This window comes from Anoplopoma fimbria, chromosome 14, assembly GCF_027596085.1.
Source record: "Anoplopoma fimbria isolate UVic2021 breed Golden Eagle Sablefish chromosome 14, Afim_UVic_2022, whole genome shotgun sequence".
Taxonomy (NCBI): domain Eukaryota; kingdom Metazoa; phylum Chordata; class Actinopteri; order Perciformes; family Anoplopomatidae; genus Anoplopoma; species Anoplopoma fimbria.
In genome coordinates this window covers 3,895,883-3,914,288 of record NC_072462.1, presented here as the reverse complement: position 1 = coordinate 3,914,288, position 18,406 = coordinate 3,895,883, and the positions used below count along the sequence as shown (strand labels likewise).

At 40.0% G+C, this 18,406-nt stretch overlaps 1 protein-coding gene across 1 annotated transcript in view; it reads left to right on the top strand.

The window, feature by feature from the left end:
* Positions 1–18,406, top strand: part of mast4 (microtubule associated serine/threonine kinase family member 4) — an 88,693-nt gene that overhangs the window by 19,518 nt on the left and 50,769 nt on the right. Inside the window, 1 exon segment of the mRNA XM_054613139.1 lies at positions 3,941–4,074. Within this exon segment, the coding sequence (XP_054469114.1) occupies positions 3,941–4,074 (134 nt within the window).

Genomic DNA, 18,406 nt, shown 5'->3' with positions numbered 1-18,406 from the left:
ATCTAATTGTTGTTCCAGACTGGTTTGTGCTTGCAGCTAGAACAGCACCTGAGGCCCAATACTGTAGTGGTTCAGACATGCTTTAACGTTATAAATAACACAATCATTTATCATGTAGCAGTGAATTGAGGCTCAACCAAGACCTTACAAATGTTGTGGTGATGTGCTTTTCCTTTGAAATTGTGAAGGGCAAAGATTTGTATCATAATTATCTTAAAATACTCGTACAATTAAATATTTATGTCGGAATAAAACAACTTCTGTCAGCTTATAATACATTAAATACAAGGGTGCTTCTGTTGTTTTAACCCCCCTGAGGAATAAGGAGTTTTCTCTCTGTGAGGAGAAGATAGTGCGACAAAATAAAGTTTTAATGATTTACAACCTTGAGCCAGAAACTCCCGACAGGAGAATAGATTACCTCGGCTGTGATACATCCAGATGAAACGTCCAGCGGAATGAAACCCAGCAGAGCAGCGTGTGTGTGTGTGCGCGTGTGTGTGTGCGTGTGCGTGTGCGTGTGCGTGTGCGTGTGTGTGTGTGTGTACAGACTTTTGATTTGTTCGTTTATTTTCCCGACATCATGATTCATGCAGGAGAGGTGTTCTTGAAACAGGGGCATCTGAACAAGGTCGGGAACAGAGCGGTCTGACCTTACGAATACCTGCGTTGAATGTAAAAAAAGATATATATAAATCTCCTCCTCCTCTCTCTTATACTTCCCTTTCTAAAAGTGTTGACTCGTGCCTGAAGAGAGATTTCCTTTATGCCGGTAAGTGATGGGCTGTAGTGAGGAAAGATTTTGCCAGTAAGGAAGGAAAGGAACATCATTTTCCCTCCTTATCCTGTTTAGTCTCTCTTCTATTCTCTGGCGTTCTACATTCATCACAGTGCAATAACTGTAGCACAGTATATGTCAGTTCCAGGTCCATGACTGAGCTTTTTGGTTTGTACTGCAGTGGAAAAGAGAAGATTTTGTTTCATGAGATTTAATAAACTTCTTGTAATGTGTGTCATCTGCAGAAGGTGAGAAAGAAGACCAGCTAAAATGAGCGGGGGCAGTGTTAACTCCTCACTATTTGTTTTTGTGTTTTTGGAAGTACAAAGGCAAACTTTTGCAGCTCTAAGCTGTTAATCACTTTTTAAGTGTCTTTAGGGGTGATTCATGCCTTAAATTGGGAGTAGACAATCTAGAGATGACATGTAATGAGAGAAGAGTGAGAATAGGGACTGAAAGGTAAGAAGGATCTCAAACCAGAGATGTTGTCCAGACGTTGTCACCAAACAACGTTGCGTTATTTACAAACCTCACATTATATTGGACAGAAATGCCAGTCTGACACCTTTTGATTATCCACACACTCTGATTTCTCTAATAAGTCTGGTATTGTCACTGTCGGTTGGAGAAACAGTGTTTGATTACAGCTTTGGAGGTGGAATATAGAAGGTCAATGTCATTTCCTGCATAACTTGCTAGCTACCTCACTACATATTAGAGACTGAGAAATCTACAACATAATGTTCACGAGTGTGGTTGAGAGTAAAACAGCTGTAGAGGTGGTTTCCAATCCGGTTCACAGAAACTCTAAAGACAACTAAACAAGAAATCAGCTGACGAATGAAGTGAAACGAAATTAATATTCATTCTTATAATCAGGATGGAGGAAATAAAATGAAAGCACTTTCAACAATCAAACACGGACGTAAACAGCTGCACTGCAAACATTTGCTGATTCAATACACAAATATGACTAATTCCAATATGTTTAACCACCATCTGTTGAACATTTTGAACACCGTCAAGTGAGTCATTGATATACTAACTAACCACAATGTGCTTAACAGGTTGAGTCATAGCTTGATTTAAATATCTTTCTTTACCAACATCACTTTCTCACATTGTCATTGTTTCAGGGAAAATGTATTTGCATCAGGTGCAACTCTTGATTTACTTCCATGTCTCTAAAACACCAACAGTGTTTGAAATCTGTCATTTTTTTGTCAGGCTTTTCTGTTAGCCCGGAGAGTGAATTTATAAACCTGCCTTCTCCAGTTTATAAAGGCCTAACACATCTGATGATGTGTGGCTTTTAGACCCACGTGAACTTGAGATATTACCTTTTATGTTCTGAGCACAGTCGACTTATCTTCTCCTTCCTTCACGGTGCCAAAGTTATTAATCCTCCTCTCCGTCTCCTCGACTGTTTACTCAAACAGGAAATGGAAACATACACATGAGGATAAAGGATGACAAGACTTCCATGAATGATTTTCTCAATCCACAGAGTGCCAGCGGTGCAATAAGATCAGCTGATTCAGACGCTGAGGCTGCTTATGTTATGTTTTAATCTTTGCCCTGGCTGCTCTGAGGTTTTAGGATTAAAGAGAGCAAAAGAAAGGAGCATTCAGTGCCATCTAGCTTCCAGCCCTGGGAGCTGAAAGAGGAGATTTCAGTTTTGCAAAGAATACTCTTATACAGAACGCCTGTTGTAGGTGGATCCATCTTCTTCCCATCATCAGACTCTGTGGTGTACTTGTGCTTTGGTTATGTCATGTCAGGGTTTTCTGTGATCTCTTAATGGGCTTTTGTCTCTCTGGTCCAGTTTAACCCTTTGACATCCTGCGTGGCTGCACGTCAGAGGCTTTAGCTTTAAACTCCTTACAAGAGCAGCCAGCTGGGGCTGTGTTATGCTACCGGTGTGTCATCTCACCTGTACTCTCTCCCCATTTACTCCCTTTTATTATGGGATGAGTCAGTAGTTTGAATTTACAGCAGCACCACCAAGCTTGTTTGCAACTGCACAGTATTGAAAACCGTCTTCAGATCCTTTGCTTAAAGTGGCAGTAGAAAGTTTTCTGCTTTAACTTATCTTTATGAATTAAATGCTGATTGAACAATGCCATGATGACAGAATAATGACACCATCTCCCGTTTTCATTGGTCCCCTACAAGCCTCGCTATCACTGAGCAAGTCTTAGTTAAGAGAAAATGAAGTCTCCATTTAGGGCACAAAGGAAGTGCGTCAACAAGGAGAGTTAAGAGAGGAGAGGTCAAGTGTCATGTGGCGTCATGTCATCGGGTCACAACACAAGAGCGGGAAAGTCTGGTCTCTATTTGACGAAAAGGTCGTTAGCTGGTGAACAATCATAGAACATGAGGATGATTGAGACGTTTCACTGAGGGGGGAAAATTACAATCCTGCAATTATTGAAAATCTATTTTACAAAAGACAATAAACAAATACTTTCACTTGAAATGTCAGCCGAGTGCAGTCAAAGAGCCTGACTGGAAACCACCCCTTTCATTTGTTACGCTGTCTGCATCACAAGTGTCACACCCCGTAGCTCAAGAACGCTTACCAGCATTCATTCATTAAACCTCGAACCAAAACAGGAAGCGAGTCATGCTTTTGTTTTTTGCCCGGTAGCTCTCCTCCGTATGAATGGAAGTTCTTCTCACCGGTAGTGGAAGTTGAAAAGTTGTCCATTTGTCTAAACACTTTGAGTAAACGTAGCAATACATTAATGTTAAATTACAAATAAAGGTCCTTCATTCAGAAAGTGGACAAAATAAAAGTACTTTTCACATCATTATGTTATTGTTAGATGCATCAATGTGAAATCGGCCTTCTACTGTTATAGCTGGTCGAGCTGGAGCTGTATTAACCACTGAATATACATTTACTTTAGTCCGGTGGTCGGACCCCTCCTAGGGTCACTAACTATATCTAAGGGGTCGAGAGATGATTAATCGTAGAGAAAAGATGAAAAATAAAGTATTACATAGATTTGTTTGGGGTGAAAGAATGGATATTGTCCTTTAATTTAAGCCTGAGAAGTTATTTAAGTAAAACCATCTGAGACGTTTAACGGGGGGGGGGATAACTCTTCGTAGAAACGTGAAACATTAACTGAACCTCGTCCTCTTGTTGCTCTGCAGGAAAGTACCTTCTCCTGCCCAACAACCACCAGCACACACAGACCGCATGGCAGCCGTCATCCGAGACCTCTAACCTGGTCCGCATGTGCTCCCTGAACCTCGGGAAGTCGGACCCCTCCCTCACCTCCAGCATGGTGAGTACTTCCTACACCATTAACCCCAGCATGATATTCTACATCCTGGTCCAGGCAGAGAGCTACCATGACCTCGTCCTTTGATCAGCGTTGAATGTCACTGGACTAGTTATGTGATGTAATGAGGGACTTTTTCTTAACGGGTAGTTTCCTCATAACAACAATGTCTGAATACATAGTCACCGATACTCTATGGGTAATTAAACTTGTTTTATAAGATGATAATTCTGAACCTTTTTTTGGAAATGGATGGCTTGAGGTGATGTTTGCTAAAGATATGATAGATTTAAATAAAAAAAATCAGTGTGAAATAAGCAAAGAAATACATACACATGCACACATGCATATATATCCAAGTAAACCAATCCCTGCTTAAATCCTACTTAAAATATACTTTTTTACAAAAATGAGTATTTTTTACAGGCACATAATATTAAATATATAAATGTTGTGTGTAGTACTACAGTAAAGGATAAAGGCAATAAAAGGCAGTAAAGGAATTGAGGCAATAGGAATTAATGTAATTAAACTCATAATAATAACTAAGTCTAAAAATATGGGATTCAGGTGAAGGAAAAAAATAATAAGACAGTGTGAATTACTCACAGTTCTGCAAACTTAATTTCTGGTAGGCTAAAACGTCTATGCAGTTCTAAGAAGCTCTCATTATTAGTGGATTAAATGTAGATAAACCAACTACAATCAAACACGTCTATTGTTTATGTTTTGTTCCGTGCTTAAAGAAATCCCTAATGCTTACAGCTGTTAAGGTAGTCAGCAATGAGTCCAAACTATGTCGCGTAAACAACAGAATTCTGTCAACACATTGAACAATCATTAAACAGCCATGTCATGTTCAAACATTTTCCATCAGTAAAAATCTCTTGTCTGTGCAATAAACTAGGAACAGAAGCAGTAACAGTTATAAATCTCCGTCTGTATATTGTGGCTGAACTCCGGTTTTGATTAATGACCTGTATGTCGTTTTAACGTCTCTCAATCTGTCACTGCTCCTGGTCTATAAAGCACTTATTTTGAAAAATGCTTTTATAAATGCATTTATTTCTATGAATCATGAGAAGCCACGCTACATAAGTGTTCTCATTTATCATGGATGATTAAATGCATTCAGAGAGGCGATCATTTAAGGTTGTTGCATGCCTGTTTAGATCAGTTAAGACTCAAAGAGAAAGACAAAGAGGTCCAAGTGCATCCCCAGTTTGAACCGCATGAAGTAATGCAGACATGTGACCTTCAGCTGCTCCCGCTCCGTTCCTTCAGATGACGGATACTGTGATGTGGAATATCGTGATCTTGTTGTCTCAGGAGTGAGATGCTATCTCAAGCAACATCTAATCCAATGCTGCTAAGCTATGAGTCATTCCCAGTGTGTGTGTGCTCGCTATCAGTTAGACAAAAGGTTAACGTAATAGAAAGCATGTGTGCATAAATCCGTGTGTCTGTGTGGGCTGATTATATTGGAAATCGTTTCTCAGATCCCTCATGACATCATGGTGAACCTGTTTACACCATTAACATAACACCACTAATACAGTATGTGATACAGGTACAAAATATGTGAACTAATTCTGAACACTGGGGGGCGCTGGTGCATTTTGCAGTGTTCAGAACTAAAACATGTATCCTTGTGCTTTTTAAAAATGAATTTGGTTATTTTGCCCTGCAGAGTGAATGAATACATGATCATAACTGTCCTCCAGCCAATGTGTTGATTCAATTTAAGTTTCATAACTTGACGACCTGAATAAGTCTTTAACATCTCCACTCATTTCTGTTTTTATAATAATAATTGTCGACTGAGCCCCAGAAGCTTTTTGTTTTTTTACTTGCCAGCCTTCACAGGAAGGTTAGAGCAAGAGATCAGCTGCACAGCAGAACTCCATGACCCGGTAGGGTTTTGTATCTTGCTCAAGGACACTTCAGCAGGAGAGGGGGAGGGTCTCTAGACGCAAGCAATTCCTCCACCATCCCAGGAATAATAATAATGATATCTGTAAGGGCTGCACGATTATGCCCAAAATGAAAAATCATGATCAATATTGCAATTAGGATTATTCATCACAATTTTTAGGGAGAGTTTTCTATGAGCGGAGCACGCATTTTAAACGTCAATATCACAGTCGATCCTGTTCATGGAATTGTGGGAAAACAAAATTGTAAACATGATTCATATTTGAATAATTGTGCAGCCCTACTATCTGTTGAGGCAGATCTACACGTATCTACTTGGACTTCTCCTGTATCACAATTATCAGGTCTTAGTGGACATAAGCAGTATTTGGTATATAAGTGCTGCTCTCGGTGTACTCTGAGCCGTAAATGGAGAGGACTCTACAGATGAGGTTGTAAGGTCATCGGGACCCAGGAGACACATTTCTTTCTCACCAGGCTTCATTCGGCAAATGGGAGCATGCACAGATAGATGGATGAAATTGGGCTTTTTTTTTTTTTTTTTTTTTGCTGAGGAAGGGCATCGGGGTGCCCACTTTACTTTCTGCAAAGCTGAGCAACTTCATGTCCAAAATGAAAGAAATGAGACAAATTAGAATTAAGTGCATACACTGCCATGTGAGAAAATGTATTTCACCTCTTCCACACTGAAACGCTCTTGTGAGGACGAGTTATGTCGTCAGTCTGCTACATTTTTGGCCGTGCAAATACTCCTCAGGGGAGGAGGGAATACTCGAAACATTTACTTAAGTAACAATAGAAATACCACCACGTAGAAATACTGCAAAACTTTACTTAAATAAAAGTACAAAGGTTGTAGCTTCAAAATGTATGCAAAGTACCAAAAGAGGAAGTACTCATTATGCAGAATTAGCAATTACAGAGGGGATTATTAAAGTCTCATCTTAACCTTTAACAATACATCGCAATGAATGTATTTGTTGATTTATGTTTTGTCATTTTTATTTAAAATCTGAAAATGTCAGATGTAATGTGGTGGAGTAGAAGATTAAAGTAACAAAGAAATCCAAATACTCAAGTAAAGTACAAGTATGGTAATAATTGCTCTTTAAAGTACAGTCGTCTACTTGAGTAAATGTGGGCCTACTTGTTTATTTGCACCACTGAAAAATGTATAATAATTCTGGATTCATGCATGACATAAAAAAATTATTCTTATCATACAGTGTTAAGGTCAGAGGGTGGTTATATAAGTTTTAAAAAGGTGCCCACAAAAGGTCAAGTTCCCATCCATTGCCATGTTTTTTTCTTTCTTACTGAGAATTTTTATTCTACACATTTTGTTTTTGCTTTAAAATATTCCCACACACTCTTCCCTGCAGTCATGGGACTGAAAAACGGCAAATTAAATCCCTTCTGTAACGTGCAGCTCCAGTGTTGTCTCACACTTATTCTCATTCTCTACACTGTTTGCACGCCCCTGGTGACTCCGCGGTGGGCGCCATGAGAAAATTGGATGCCGGTGACCGCTGCATCGGATATTGTCTTGCGTAGACCCGAGCTGAATGGCTGATGTGTTGCTACATCTTAACAGTTCTTCTTTTGGAGTCGGCTGCTCCGGCACCTCAGGGGTTCATCCGCAGCCGAGCTCAGAGAGGATGGTGTATTTGTCGACCTTGGGAGGGAAGGGAAAGAGACAAACATCTCAGCTCCTGGCTTCTAAATGGAAGGCTGTTTTTCTTGGTTTTCCTCTTAGATTTTTAATTCTGAATTTAAAAAAAAAAAGTTTCTTAAACGTGAGTCCCGTTTGTCTCTGTTTTGGAGGGACAATATATACAAATATAAATGGGTTCCAAACAACATCTTTATTTTCCTGGCAAATATGATGTCTGTCAGTTATGCAGGCAGAGTGGCAGTTATGTGAATGGGAAGCACACTAGGTTCTGGCTTTAGTGACAATGAATGAATGCAGAGCTGCCAGCATCTGGATTTAGTGCGCTGCCTAAGCAATGCTGTCACATTCATGTATGAATAGATTTAAATGGCTGTTGAATTTAGCTACTTTTCATTAATTTGAAATATGCAACTTTGAAATATGGTTGGTTTAGGTCAGGCTGTATTACTTTTTCGTTATTATTTTTTAAACTAGAAATACTAGAAAGTTGACAGTATTGCTATAAGATTAAATGCAAGGACTTTTAGGAAAATGTTGACCTTCATTCTGCATTTTGTTCTTTTGTTCTCACTTTATAATACTTCACATTTTTCCAGAGTAACTATAAAGAAGCCAGAGGGTTTCTGTGGTTAAAAACTCTGTATTGAAGTTTCTGTTTCTTAAAGCTGTCAGAGGTCAGATATTTTTATTCAGAACCAGAATGATGCAAAAGCTGCTTGACCGTGAACTCGAATTTCAGATGGCCTCACTGCTGCTTTGTTATGAGTTGATGCATTTTTTCAGGGCTTCAATATTGATTTAATCTGTTGGCTCTTCTGTGAACCATCAGAAGACAGTGGAAAAAAAATGCCAAATCCCGAATTAATGTTGTTAATTGTCTTGTTTTGACCAGTGAACAGTCCAAAACCCAGAAACACTTAATTTACTCATTTCAGAAAGTGGAACCATCAAAAGTTTAGAGTTTTTGCTTGAAAAATAACAATTAATTGATTATCAAAACAGTGGCAGATACAATTTCTTTCAATCAACTTATCGACTAATTTCCCCTGGACTGAAAAAATTAATTAGTTATCTGCTGAATATTTTCTCACGTAGTCCATTACTTTGAAGTCTATAATATGTCACAAAGTAGTGAAAATGCCCATCATGATTTTCTATAACAGTTTTAATTTTTTTAAATGAAAATGTGCTGTTTTTCTCACCTTCATTGGAGGTTTAAGACTCCTTTGGTGCTTTCTTTGCCCTTCTTTTGCCTCACAGGAGTTCTGTTATTGCTTCCTGCCTCCCCCCCCCCATCGTCCTGTAAGCCTCCCATCATGCCCCTGGGTGTGCATGGCTCTTCTACACGCGTGGCACATCTCTCTTGACTGTGATGCTCTCTGGCAGAAAATCAATACTTCACTTGTGGCGTGATATGGAGATAAGACCGTCATAATCCTGATGTTGTGCCTTTGTGGACTCTCGTTCCTCCTCATAATGGCAGTCAGAGATGTCCTTCACTGATAGCATTGTTGTCCGAGCAGCTTGCTGTTGCAGAGGAAGGAAACTGCAGTTTTTATGTACAAACATAAGGTGTCGTGTTGTCTCGACAGTATAACAAAATTAGCTTAGGTTTTTTTTTTTTTTATATCAGCCAACCTCTAATGAAAATATATACGATAAACCAGCCGGAGTAGTCACCTGAGAACAAGAGAGTGGAAAATAACTTTCTCAGATGCAACTTATTGATCTGTTTGTCTTTTTTTTGTTACTTGTTTAAATTTGACCCATAATTGCGATACGGAGGAGAGAAATTAATCTAACCTGCCTCATGCTCAAACATAGCAGAGTATTGCTGTGATTATAAACCACACAAACCTAAAAACTAGAGAAAGAAAAGCTAAAAGCTGAATCAACCCTGCAGACAATTTTTATTGTGTATTATTTAGTTACAAGAGATTCTGTCTGTATTTCGGCAACATTTGTATAAAGAAACAAACATTAATTTTCTGTTCATGAGGGGCTTTCATCTCTGTTTTTCCTCCTCTCCTTTTGCCCTGTTATGTTCCACAGAAAAGCTTTGGAAACGGATCCCTAAAATATGTTGCAAAGCGTGCGGTTTGTTACCGTGAACATACGGGGGTGTGATATTGAAATGAAACTGTCACTCCGGATGAAGTAATTGCAGTTGAGACATTGAACCCCTGTCATCCGCTCTGTTTGAGACACAAATTTCTCCGCTGTTAGATTTCAAATGTGCCGGCGTTGTGCACAGTGTGACCTTTTTTGTTTATTTAAAAAATGAATTGAGATAGAAAGACGATTGGATTTTCCAAGTGGACTCAAGCTGACATAATTTTCATCTCCTGAATGCCTACATTTGCATGGCGATTGCGATTTAATAGAAAATTGTAAAAAAGCAGAGAGGAAGTGATTGGTTGGTTACTATCTTTTTGTGCTTGTTGTCAAGGTCAAAGAATCGCCTCGTCCGTATTGGAGGTCGTTTTTTATCGTGGCTGCATATTCTCACTCCTTTGGCTTTGGTCGGATGGATTCTTTGCACCGCTTTGTACGGGAGGAATTGATTCTTTCTTTCCTCACAGGCCCGTGTTCCTCCTCTGCCGGGCCTCACAATCTGCAGGTCGCCTCTAGGTCTGATAAGCTCAGGCGGAGCGGAGGCTTTGGGTCACTCAATCAGCGCTCGCCGCATGCTTTCAGTGGCAGCTCTCCCTTTTTTCTCCAAAGGCAGAGGAAGCAACCTCAGCCGCCCACCTGCCGGGAGGAAATGACTCATGGGCAACCCCTGGACTTTTCCCTTGAGGCTATTCTGTGAGCTGTGCTACAAGGCCACCGGCACAAACAGTCTGTCTCTATAGCTGCCCTGAACCCGGCTCACAGCGGCGTCACTTTGTGTGTTTTTCCTCTAAAAGCTTCTCTATTCATCTGCTATATTTCATTCAAGTTATTATCAATATTTATTTTTCGCAATGAGACTAGAAGGCCAAACAAAATTAATTATTATTGTTGTTATTAAAACAGTTTTTAGTTTTTCAAAAAAACTCCAGAACGACAGAGTTTCCTGTGAAGACAAAGGTTTATTTTGAAAAGACCGTATGCATGTAACGAGTTGAAACTGACACGAGTTGATGGCTTTCATAGAAAAACGGACAAAAAAACTAAGGAGAACGATTTCGATAGATTCCATATGAACCGTTGTGTGAGGATACGTTGTCGTGCTAGTGGCCTGGCAATGTCGCTGAAATATCTCAACAACTTTTGGATTGATTGCCATGATAGTTTGTAAACACACTCATGGTGCCCAGATGATGCCCAGTATTATAAAGACTTTTCCTCTAGCGCCACAAGCAGGTCAAAGTTTTGGCTTGTTCTGTGAAAATATCTCAAAATCCTCTCAAAACTTTGGTACAGATGCAAACTGTGACAAGACCAGAACTGGAAAAGCAAATATCAGCCTCTGCCATACTTCGCATTTAGTTCTAATTAGCAACTGTTGCTGCCTGCTAACATGCTAAGCTAAGATGAGCATTATAACCCTCACATAAGCATGTTACTTGCATTGTCACAGCCTCACAGAGCTGCTAACATGGCTGTGCACTCTTGATAAATGAGTTGCGTGTGCCCAAATAGTTTTCTCTTTATCTGATGAACTGATTAATTGATCTATTGTTTCAGGATGTTTGCTGTTTGCATGTTGATATTGTGCTTGTTACAGCCGCTTAATACAGCAGAGAAATACGCTTCATCTCCACGCATTGAATAAGACAAATGACCCCCTCCCTTGTGTTCCTGCAGCTTAACATCTTCATTGTCAGTCCAATTTGGAATTGACTTAATTGTTCTGTTAAGCAGCCGCAGACTGAGCGCTGACTCGAGACCTGACTGTTGAAACATTACAGGGTTCTTTAATTCTCTCAGGTAATCTGGAGAGCATTGTTCAAGCTGAAAAAGAAAGTTGACTACTGTAATCCTCCTCGTCTGAGGGTCTAAAGGGCTTTATTCAAATAAATAAAAAATACAGCCTGATTACGAGAGCGCAGACCTGAGCCGTCTACTCTCGGCTTTTCTTATCTGCACAAATGACTGTCGCACCAGCCAGCGCAACACTCCATCAGCTCTCTGCTGCACAGGTTTCTTCCAAAATGAGAAAAGTTGATGCGCTGGTCACCTGTCTGACGGTCCCATGCATCTCCTCCACCAGCCAGTGCAGCAGTGAGAAGCTGTCATTTTTTCTGAGCCACACACTCTCTCTCTCTCTCTTTCTCTCTCTCTCTCTCTAAGAGAAATCATTTGAGCTTGGCTAGAGATGAGGAGAATGGAAGGGCCCACTTAATATTCACAGAGCAGAACCACAGTGAATGGAAATGAGTGAGAGAGGGTGGGAAAAAAAAAGAGACTGAATGAAGGGGGGGGGCAAAGAAAAAACACAGACCGAAACAGAATGCGAAATTTGCAGGATTGAAATTGGCAAGCATGTCATCGGAAACAACTTATTTTCCCAAATCGTTGTAATTCATAAAAGGGTGTGGGGACATCGAGTTAGTGAGGGTGAAGATCTGCGGTCACTCGCCCTCAAAAAAACTCATCTCAGAGCGTGAAATTGTTGGAAAATTGACACAGGACATGCAGTTGTGTGCAGAACCAGGCTGTGCAGTGGGAGTGCGGTTGATTCCGGCATGATAATGACTCAGTGTTGGGTTGTTTCTGGGGGTCATGGAAGCTTCTTTTTTCTTTTTCTCCTACTTATAAATTGGCCCCGCAGCAGTTTGCGTGACATTTTCACAGCAGGTTTGAAAAGGTCTTGGGTAGGGATATTTTTCACTTAAACAGCATGCCTGGCTTTATTATTTCCCCTCCCCTCCTTGCTTCTTTAACCTTCAGGTGTGTATTTTGTGGTCGTCATGTGACTTCGTTGATTGCAAATAAGACCGGTGAGGCGGGTTAGCCGTTCGTGCTGCAGCAGACAGGATGCCGGAGTCATTGTTTGACGGCTGCAGCAGAACAATGCTTGGAAGGATTTCCTCTCATTTTCATGGTCGTCCAGGGTGCCCAACGAGCGTGGCTGCACAGAGAAATGAGTCTTGGGGCATTTGTCCCCGCTACCCCACCCACTCACCCCCACCCGTCGCTACGCTAAATTAGAACTGCCTATCTTCTCCCTCTCTCACTCTCTCTCTCGCTCCATCTCTCCTGAAGTTACAGAGGAGAGGAACAAGAGGAGGTGTCAGCTGACTGGCTCCTTCCAATCAGATAAGTTCTGATGGAAGTGTTTAGCAGCTGCTAAGATCAGATTTAGCCCGAGGGAGGGAGGGGAGGGAGAGAGAGAGAGAGAGAGAGAGAGAGGGTGGGAGGTAGGGAGAGAGAGCGGGAGGCTGGAGCTAGGCAGTGCAGCATGGCTATGCGCCGGTAGGGAGGCATGATAAGTCGGGGGGCTCTGTACCATGGACGAGTCCAGCATTCTGAGGAGACGGGGGCTACAGGTAGGCAAGCAAATGTACTGTGTGTGTGTGTGTGTGTGTGTGTGTGTGTGTGTGTGTGTGTGTGTGTGTGTGTGTGTGTGTGTGTGTGTGTGTGTGTGTGTGTGTGTGTGTGTGTGTGTGTGTGTGTGTGTGTGTGTGTGTGTGTGTGTGTGTGTGTGTGGGTGACTTTGTGCCGTACGGTGTGCATCCGTGGCTCGTGATGCTCTTTTAGCAGAACACAGTCAGGACTTTGAGACCTTTTTTGGTGTGTTAACACTTGGCAGTACAGACGGAGCAACACTCTGGTTCTGCTGTTGATTTGTGCTTCATGTGAGAGAATCTCTTGGCAGAACGGTAGATGCACTAAAGAGGATGATGAGAAGAGTCTGCAAATGTTTTTCCACTTGTGGTTTCGTGTCCAAGCACTGTTACTTTTTAAACAACGTAGAATCGTTTGTCACATTTCATTTGTGTTAGCTGTCGGCAGGAGGAATGAGAGATGTGTACTGATGGAGCTGGATCGATGCAGGGCTTTCTTACTTTTTTATGATGATACATTTTGCATTTGCTGTGAGAAATCCTGATTGAGCTTTAAGAGTAACAATCCTAACGAACGATGCACTTAATCAAATGATTCCTGCTATCACTCTGCCGTAACGTGAGATATAAACGCAGGTGGAAAGAGAGGACAGAGTGTTCTAAAATACAAAATTTCTCTTATTTTTCCTCCATGTGTCAAATCAGTTTCAGACATTAATCATATCCACTGCAGTAGGTGTGACAGTAAAGCGTTAATTGGATTCATAATGTAGCTGTCTCTGGTGGGGGGGCCACTTGCAGGAAACCTTTTCTTTAATTCAGCTCAAGCTGCTGCATGTGTTTAGAATCACAAACTTCCTGTGATCCATTGTAGGTGTCATTTAGTTTTAATTATGCTGCACTAATGAAACTGATTTATGCACTAACATTCATTTCATTATAAACAAAGGTTAGTTTTCTTTGTGATGTTTTATTTATTTAGCTGTCGAGCAAACCATGGACACATTTAACTTTCATGTTCACAGTCAATATGTTCCATTTTGATTATGAATCTTTTTGAAAATAAGAGAAATTCTGACATTTAATTTATGCTCTTTGAATTATTTTTAATGGATTTCTCTGAAGAAACCAATAACTTTTTCTCATAATTGCGTTCATCAAAAGCTTCCAAACTGTAATTTTGTGCACATTTGCCCTAATCTTTCTTTTCCTTTGTTGGACTCCGCCTCCTCCCGTGCTCCCTCTCTCCTCCCTCTCTCCTCCCTCACAAGACCCCTTTATGTTTCCTAACACGCAACTCAAACCAAACACAACGGACGCTCCTGTGATTCGGCTGCTGCAGCGCTCCAACTTTCACATTCAAAAGGAAACGAGGAAGTTAGTCAGTCAGGCTGCACAGTTTCCCCATTCATTCTCAGGACAGGAAGGGATGACATCATCCGAGTCAGACCTTGTTTACGCTGAGTGGATGGTGTGAATTGGATTATTTTATAGTGGAGAGGGTGTCGGTGCTTTTGGCTTCAAGGGAATGTTGTCGAGGGATGATGACATATTTCTACATTAAATTAGTCTCGTTAGGGTTAGGGTTAGGTGACTTACTGCTTCCCATTTGTTCAGAAATAAATAAGCTTGCAAAAGTTTAAATGTCGCGAGAGGAACAACCAGTCTCAGTCAAACTTGATGGTCTTAAAAATAGATTGGTAATAATTTTGCTTGTCTGAATCGGTACAATAAAACATTGGGTTAGGGTTAGGGTCATTGGCTGATTCCTGTTATTTAACAGACAAGAAAGTAAACAAACGTACAATTCCCACGATGTCGAAGTATTGATTTAACGGCACCACATCGTAAGTATTTATTTTCACAATGTGTTGACTTTTTTGCATTATGAGATTGAGTAAAGCAACATTTACAAAGATATGAAAAATGTAGAGAAGATATCCACATTAATTAACAACCATTAATTGCGTTCACTGGAACTTGCACGTTTGTGTTACTGTAAAAAATGCTGCATGTGAGAGAGAATTTTGTGAGCTCCAAGTAAGAAAATGTCAAACCTGTGACTTGATCCTCGATCACGAAGAACCAGAAGACAAAGCTTCAGTATTCGTGTTGACGCCTAATGAATTTAACAGTGTGCAGAATTTATTTTCAGACTTGTCGGAAAAAACAACAGCAGACTAACTAACAATACGCAGGAGAATCATTGCTTCCTGGTATCAGATCAGTTAATGAGTTCTCTAAATAAATTGCTCAGCTAAAGTGTCAGATCAGTTCAGTATGAATGTCTGTCGGCTTGTCAGCAGCTTTTGTTTTTGCTCGTCTGGATGATTTGAGACTTGACTTGAATATATGATCTTCTTGTGTTTGTAAATATGTAGAATGTTGATTCCTAGTTTCACTTGATTTACTTATATTTTTTAATTGTCATAAATAAAAGTGAGTGAAGAATTGACGGATTCATGTGATGCCCTATAGTAATTATTTATCTCTAAAAGTAGTTTTTATATCACAAAATGTAAGATAGGTCTGAATGCTTTTTCCATGCTTTTTTGAACTGGTTTTTGAAACTTTTTTTGAAATTATGTGGTAAAGAAATTTCATTTTCATTTTTTCCAGAGCAAGGTTGATTTTCTTGAGTTTTTGCACTGCCAAAAAAGGCATCAACCAATCACATTGTTTGTAACGGACATATTTAAAACATACACTCTAGAGTACACTGAGGCTCTGTAGTGCGAACGTAGACGGAAAGCTTTATTACTCCTTTCAAACTTGACAAAAGAAGTGTGGATGAAATCATGTCCTTCTGTTCTTGCCTTTCACAATAAAAGCCTTAGACATATACACTGTTACTGTTCACCAGAGGGAGCATTTCACTTAAAGAAATTAAATTAAAAAAGCTAACAGTATCTTAGGCTATACAACAGTTTACCTCAAACAGACTGCCAAACACTGCTCTGGGTCAATAGGATCCTGGTTGATTTTCTGCCTGCTCCAATCTATTTCAACCTTTTATTGAAAAAGTGCTGCAATTGTCACAAATTTGCATTGCTGCTGGTGTGAACAGTTTTGATGCAAAGTATTTGCAGGCAAGCATTTTCTTGACTGATTTGACAAATCAACCGTCCAAATATGTATCTTCAAATGTGTATCCATCACAAGTATGAAGGTATTTGACTTTTAAGTGTAACAGGCACCTCTGTTGTAATTCCCTTTATATTGTTTTTCTTTATGGTTGTGTCTCTAGTCTCACTAGGTTCATAGTCTTTTTTTTTTTTTTTTTTTTTTTTTAGAGGCCTTATAGCCGCCATGTTTCCTCGTTATATGAAATTTGTAGGTTTTATATAGATTTTAATGATGCCTATAGCGTGGCCTTCATCTTAATTAGGAGCAGCCTGTCAGAAGCTACTGCATTGCATTGTGAGCTTTACTGTTCTTCAGACATCCAACACTGCCTCCATAATAATAATAAAAAAATTTTTTTAGCTATCCAGACGAGTGCAGTGACATTGTGTTCCTCCAAAGAGCCGTTTGTGTGAAGTGGTGTGAGCCAGCTGCTGAGATACGGCCCGACTGACAAAACCTGATGGTGCAGCACAAGAAAGGCCTTCTACTTGCACATGTTTATCACTTTTTTTAAGCCCGGCCCATAAAGCCTGTTCATATTAACATCACTGTAAGGAAACAAAAATATTCCCAAGAGAGAGTCATTGAAATGTTTTTTTGTGTGCAAATGTGATGACAAAACTTTACTAAAGCACAAGAGAAAGGCTCTCATCTGGGAGGAACAAGTGAATAGGACGACCTTTCTTTTAAGCCAAAGGTGAGCAGCCTCTCTGCTGAAGTGTCCTTGTGCAAAACAGAGTGTCTTTCAGCTCCGACCGCACTTCATTGATGCTGTAAAAGGGGTCAGATTAAAAGATAAAAGTTCTCCTTGAGGAAGGATAATCAAAAAAGAAGAATGTCCGTCATCACTGGGAAATGAAGGTTGATGGAGTACAATGCAGATGCTTATAGCAGCCAAACATATTGATGAGTTACCAATAAAAACTGGAGTACACAAAACTGTTGGTAATGGTGTGTAAAACTATGTACAATAGCAGCCTCTGGTGTGGATCCTGGGAGCTACCTCTTGTTTGCTCTTCTAGCAGATTAAAGTTGTATTAAGAATGTTTATCTGTTTACACGTCGGCTTCTAACAAGCTCTATATCTACTTCAGTTTATTATCGTCCTGACACGTTAAATATTGTCTATGTGCCATATTCTTACAATGGCATTGTCAGTAGGGGAACTGTAATTTGACAAGGAGATAAGGAACTTCTTCCTGGCCTTCCTAGTAATGGATGAATGCCAATCTGTTACTTGGTGAAATGTGTCAAAAAAAGAAGAATATTTTGCATGCAGGACAAAAATAAGACTTATCAGGTTCCGTTAGTCCTTTTTAGTGGTTTTGAAAGCACCTACAAATTAACTTGCCAATATACAACTCGTCAGAGACTAGACAGTCGTACCCGTCACTGGAGTTTTTCTGATGTCCTCACAGTACCTTCTGTTCCAACTGGACAGACGTCTTTTAATGGTTTCTAGTCTCTTGTCGTCTCCAGCTGTTCAGTCCTTCTGTCGTCTGAGTTAGTACATCACTTCTGTCATTTGCATTTGCTCCTTTGGAACATCAGCAGACGCACAAGTGAGTGAAGTGAAGACATCAGTTGGATGCAAATGCCAGTCGTTAATATACATGGAAAAGTATGCATTTGGCATTTTGACAAACAGGACTTACTTAACAACCAATGGCAATTAGCAAACAGCAATGAAATGTGCAAACACAGATGAACAGAATGTGTATATATTTAATCCAACAGTATTAAACAACACATTTTGGCAACTCCTTTGTCAAAACTACTGCAGTGGCTGTTGAAAACGTAAAAAAAATGCAACTCAACTGTATACTCATCTGTGTACTTTTACTCATTAAAGTACCATGGACCCCGGAGCTAGGACTTTTTAAAGGCTTTTTTTCAAGTCCCATTGAGCCTGTGCATCTAAACCTCAGAGGAAAACCTTATACTTTTATATTAACCTGACGGTGAACCTTTCGTTTACAGATTCAGAGTTGACTCACTAAATTATCATTTTCAAAAAGCCATATTGGTTGCTATGTTTTGATACATTCACAGCAGTTATAAAGTAGAGCATGGGTACAGTTATCTGAGGTATTTTGATAGTGGT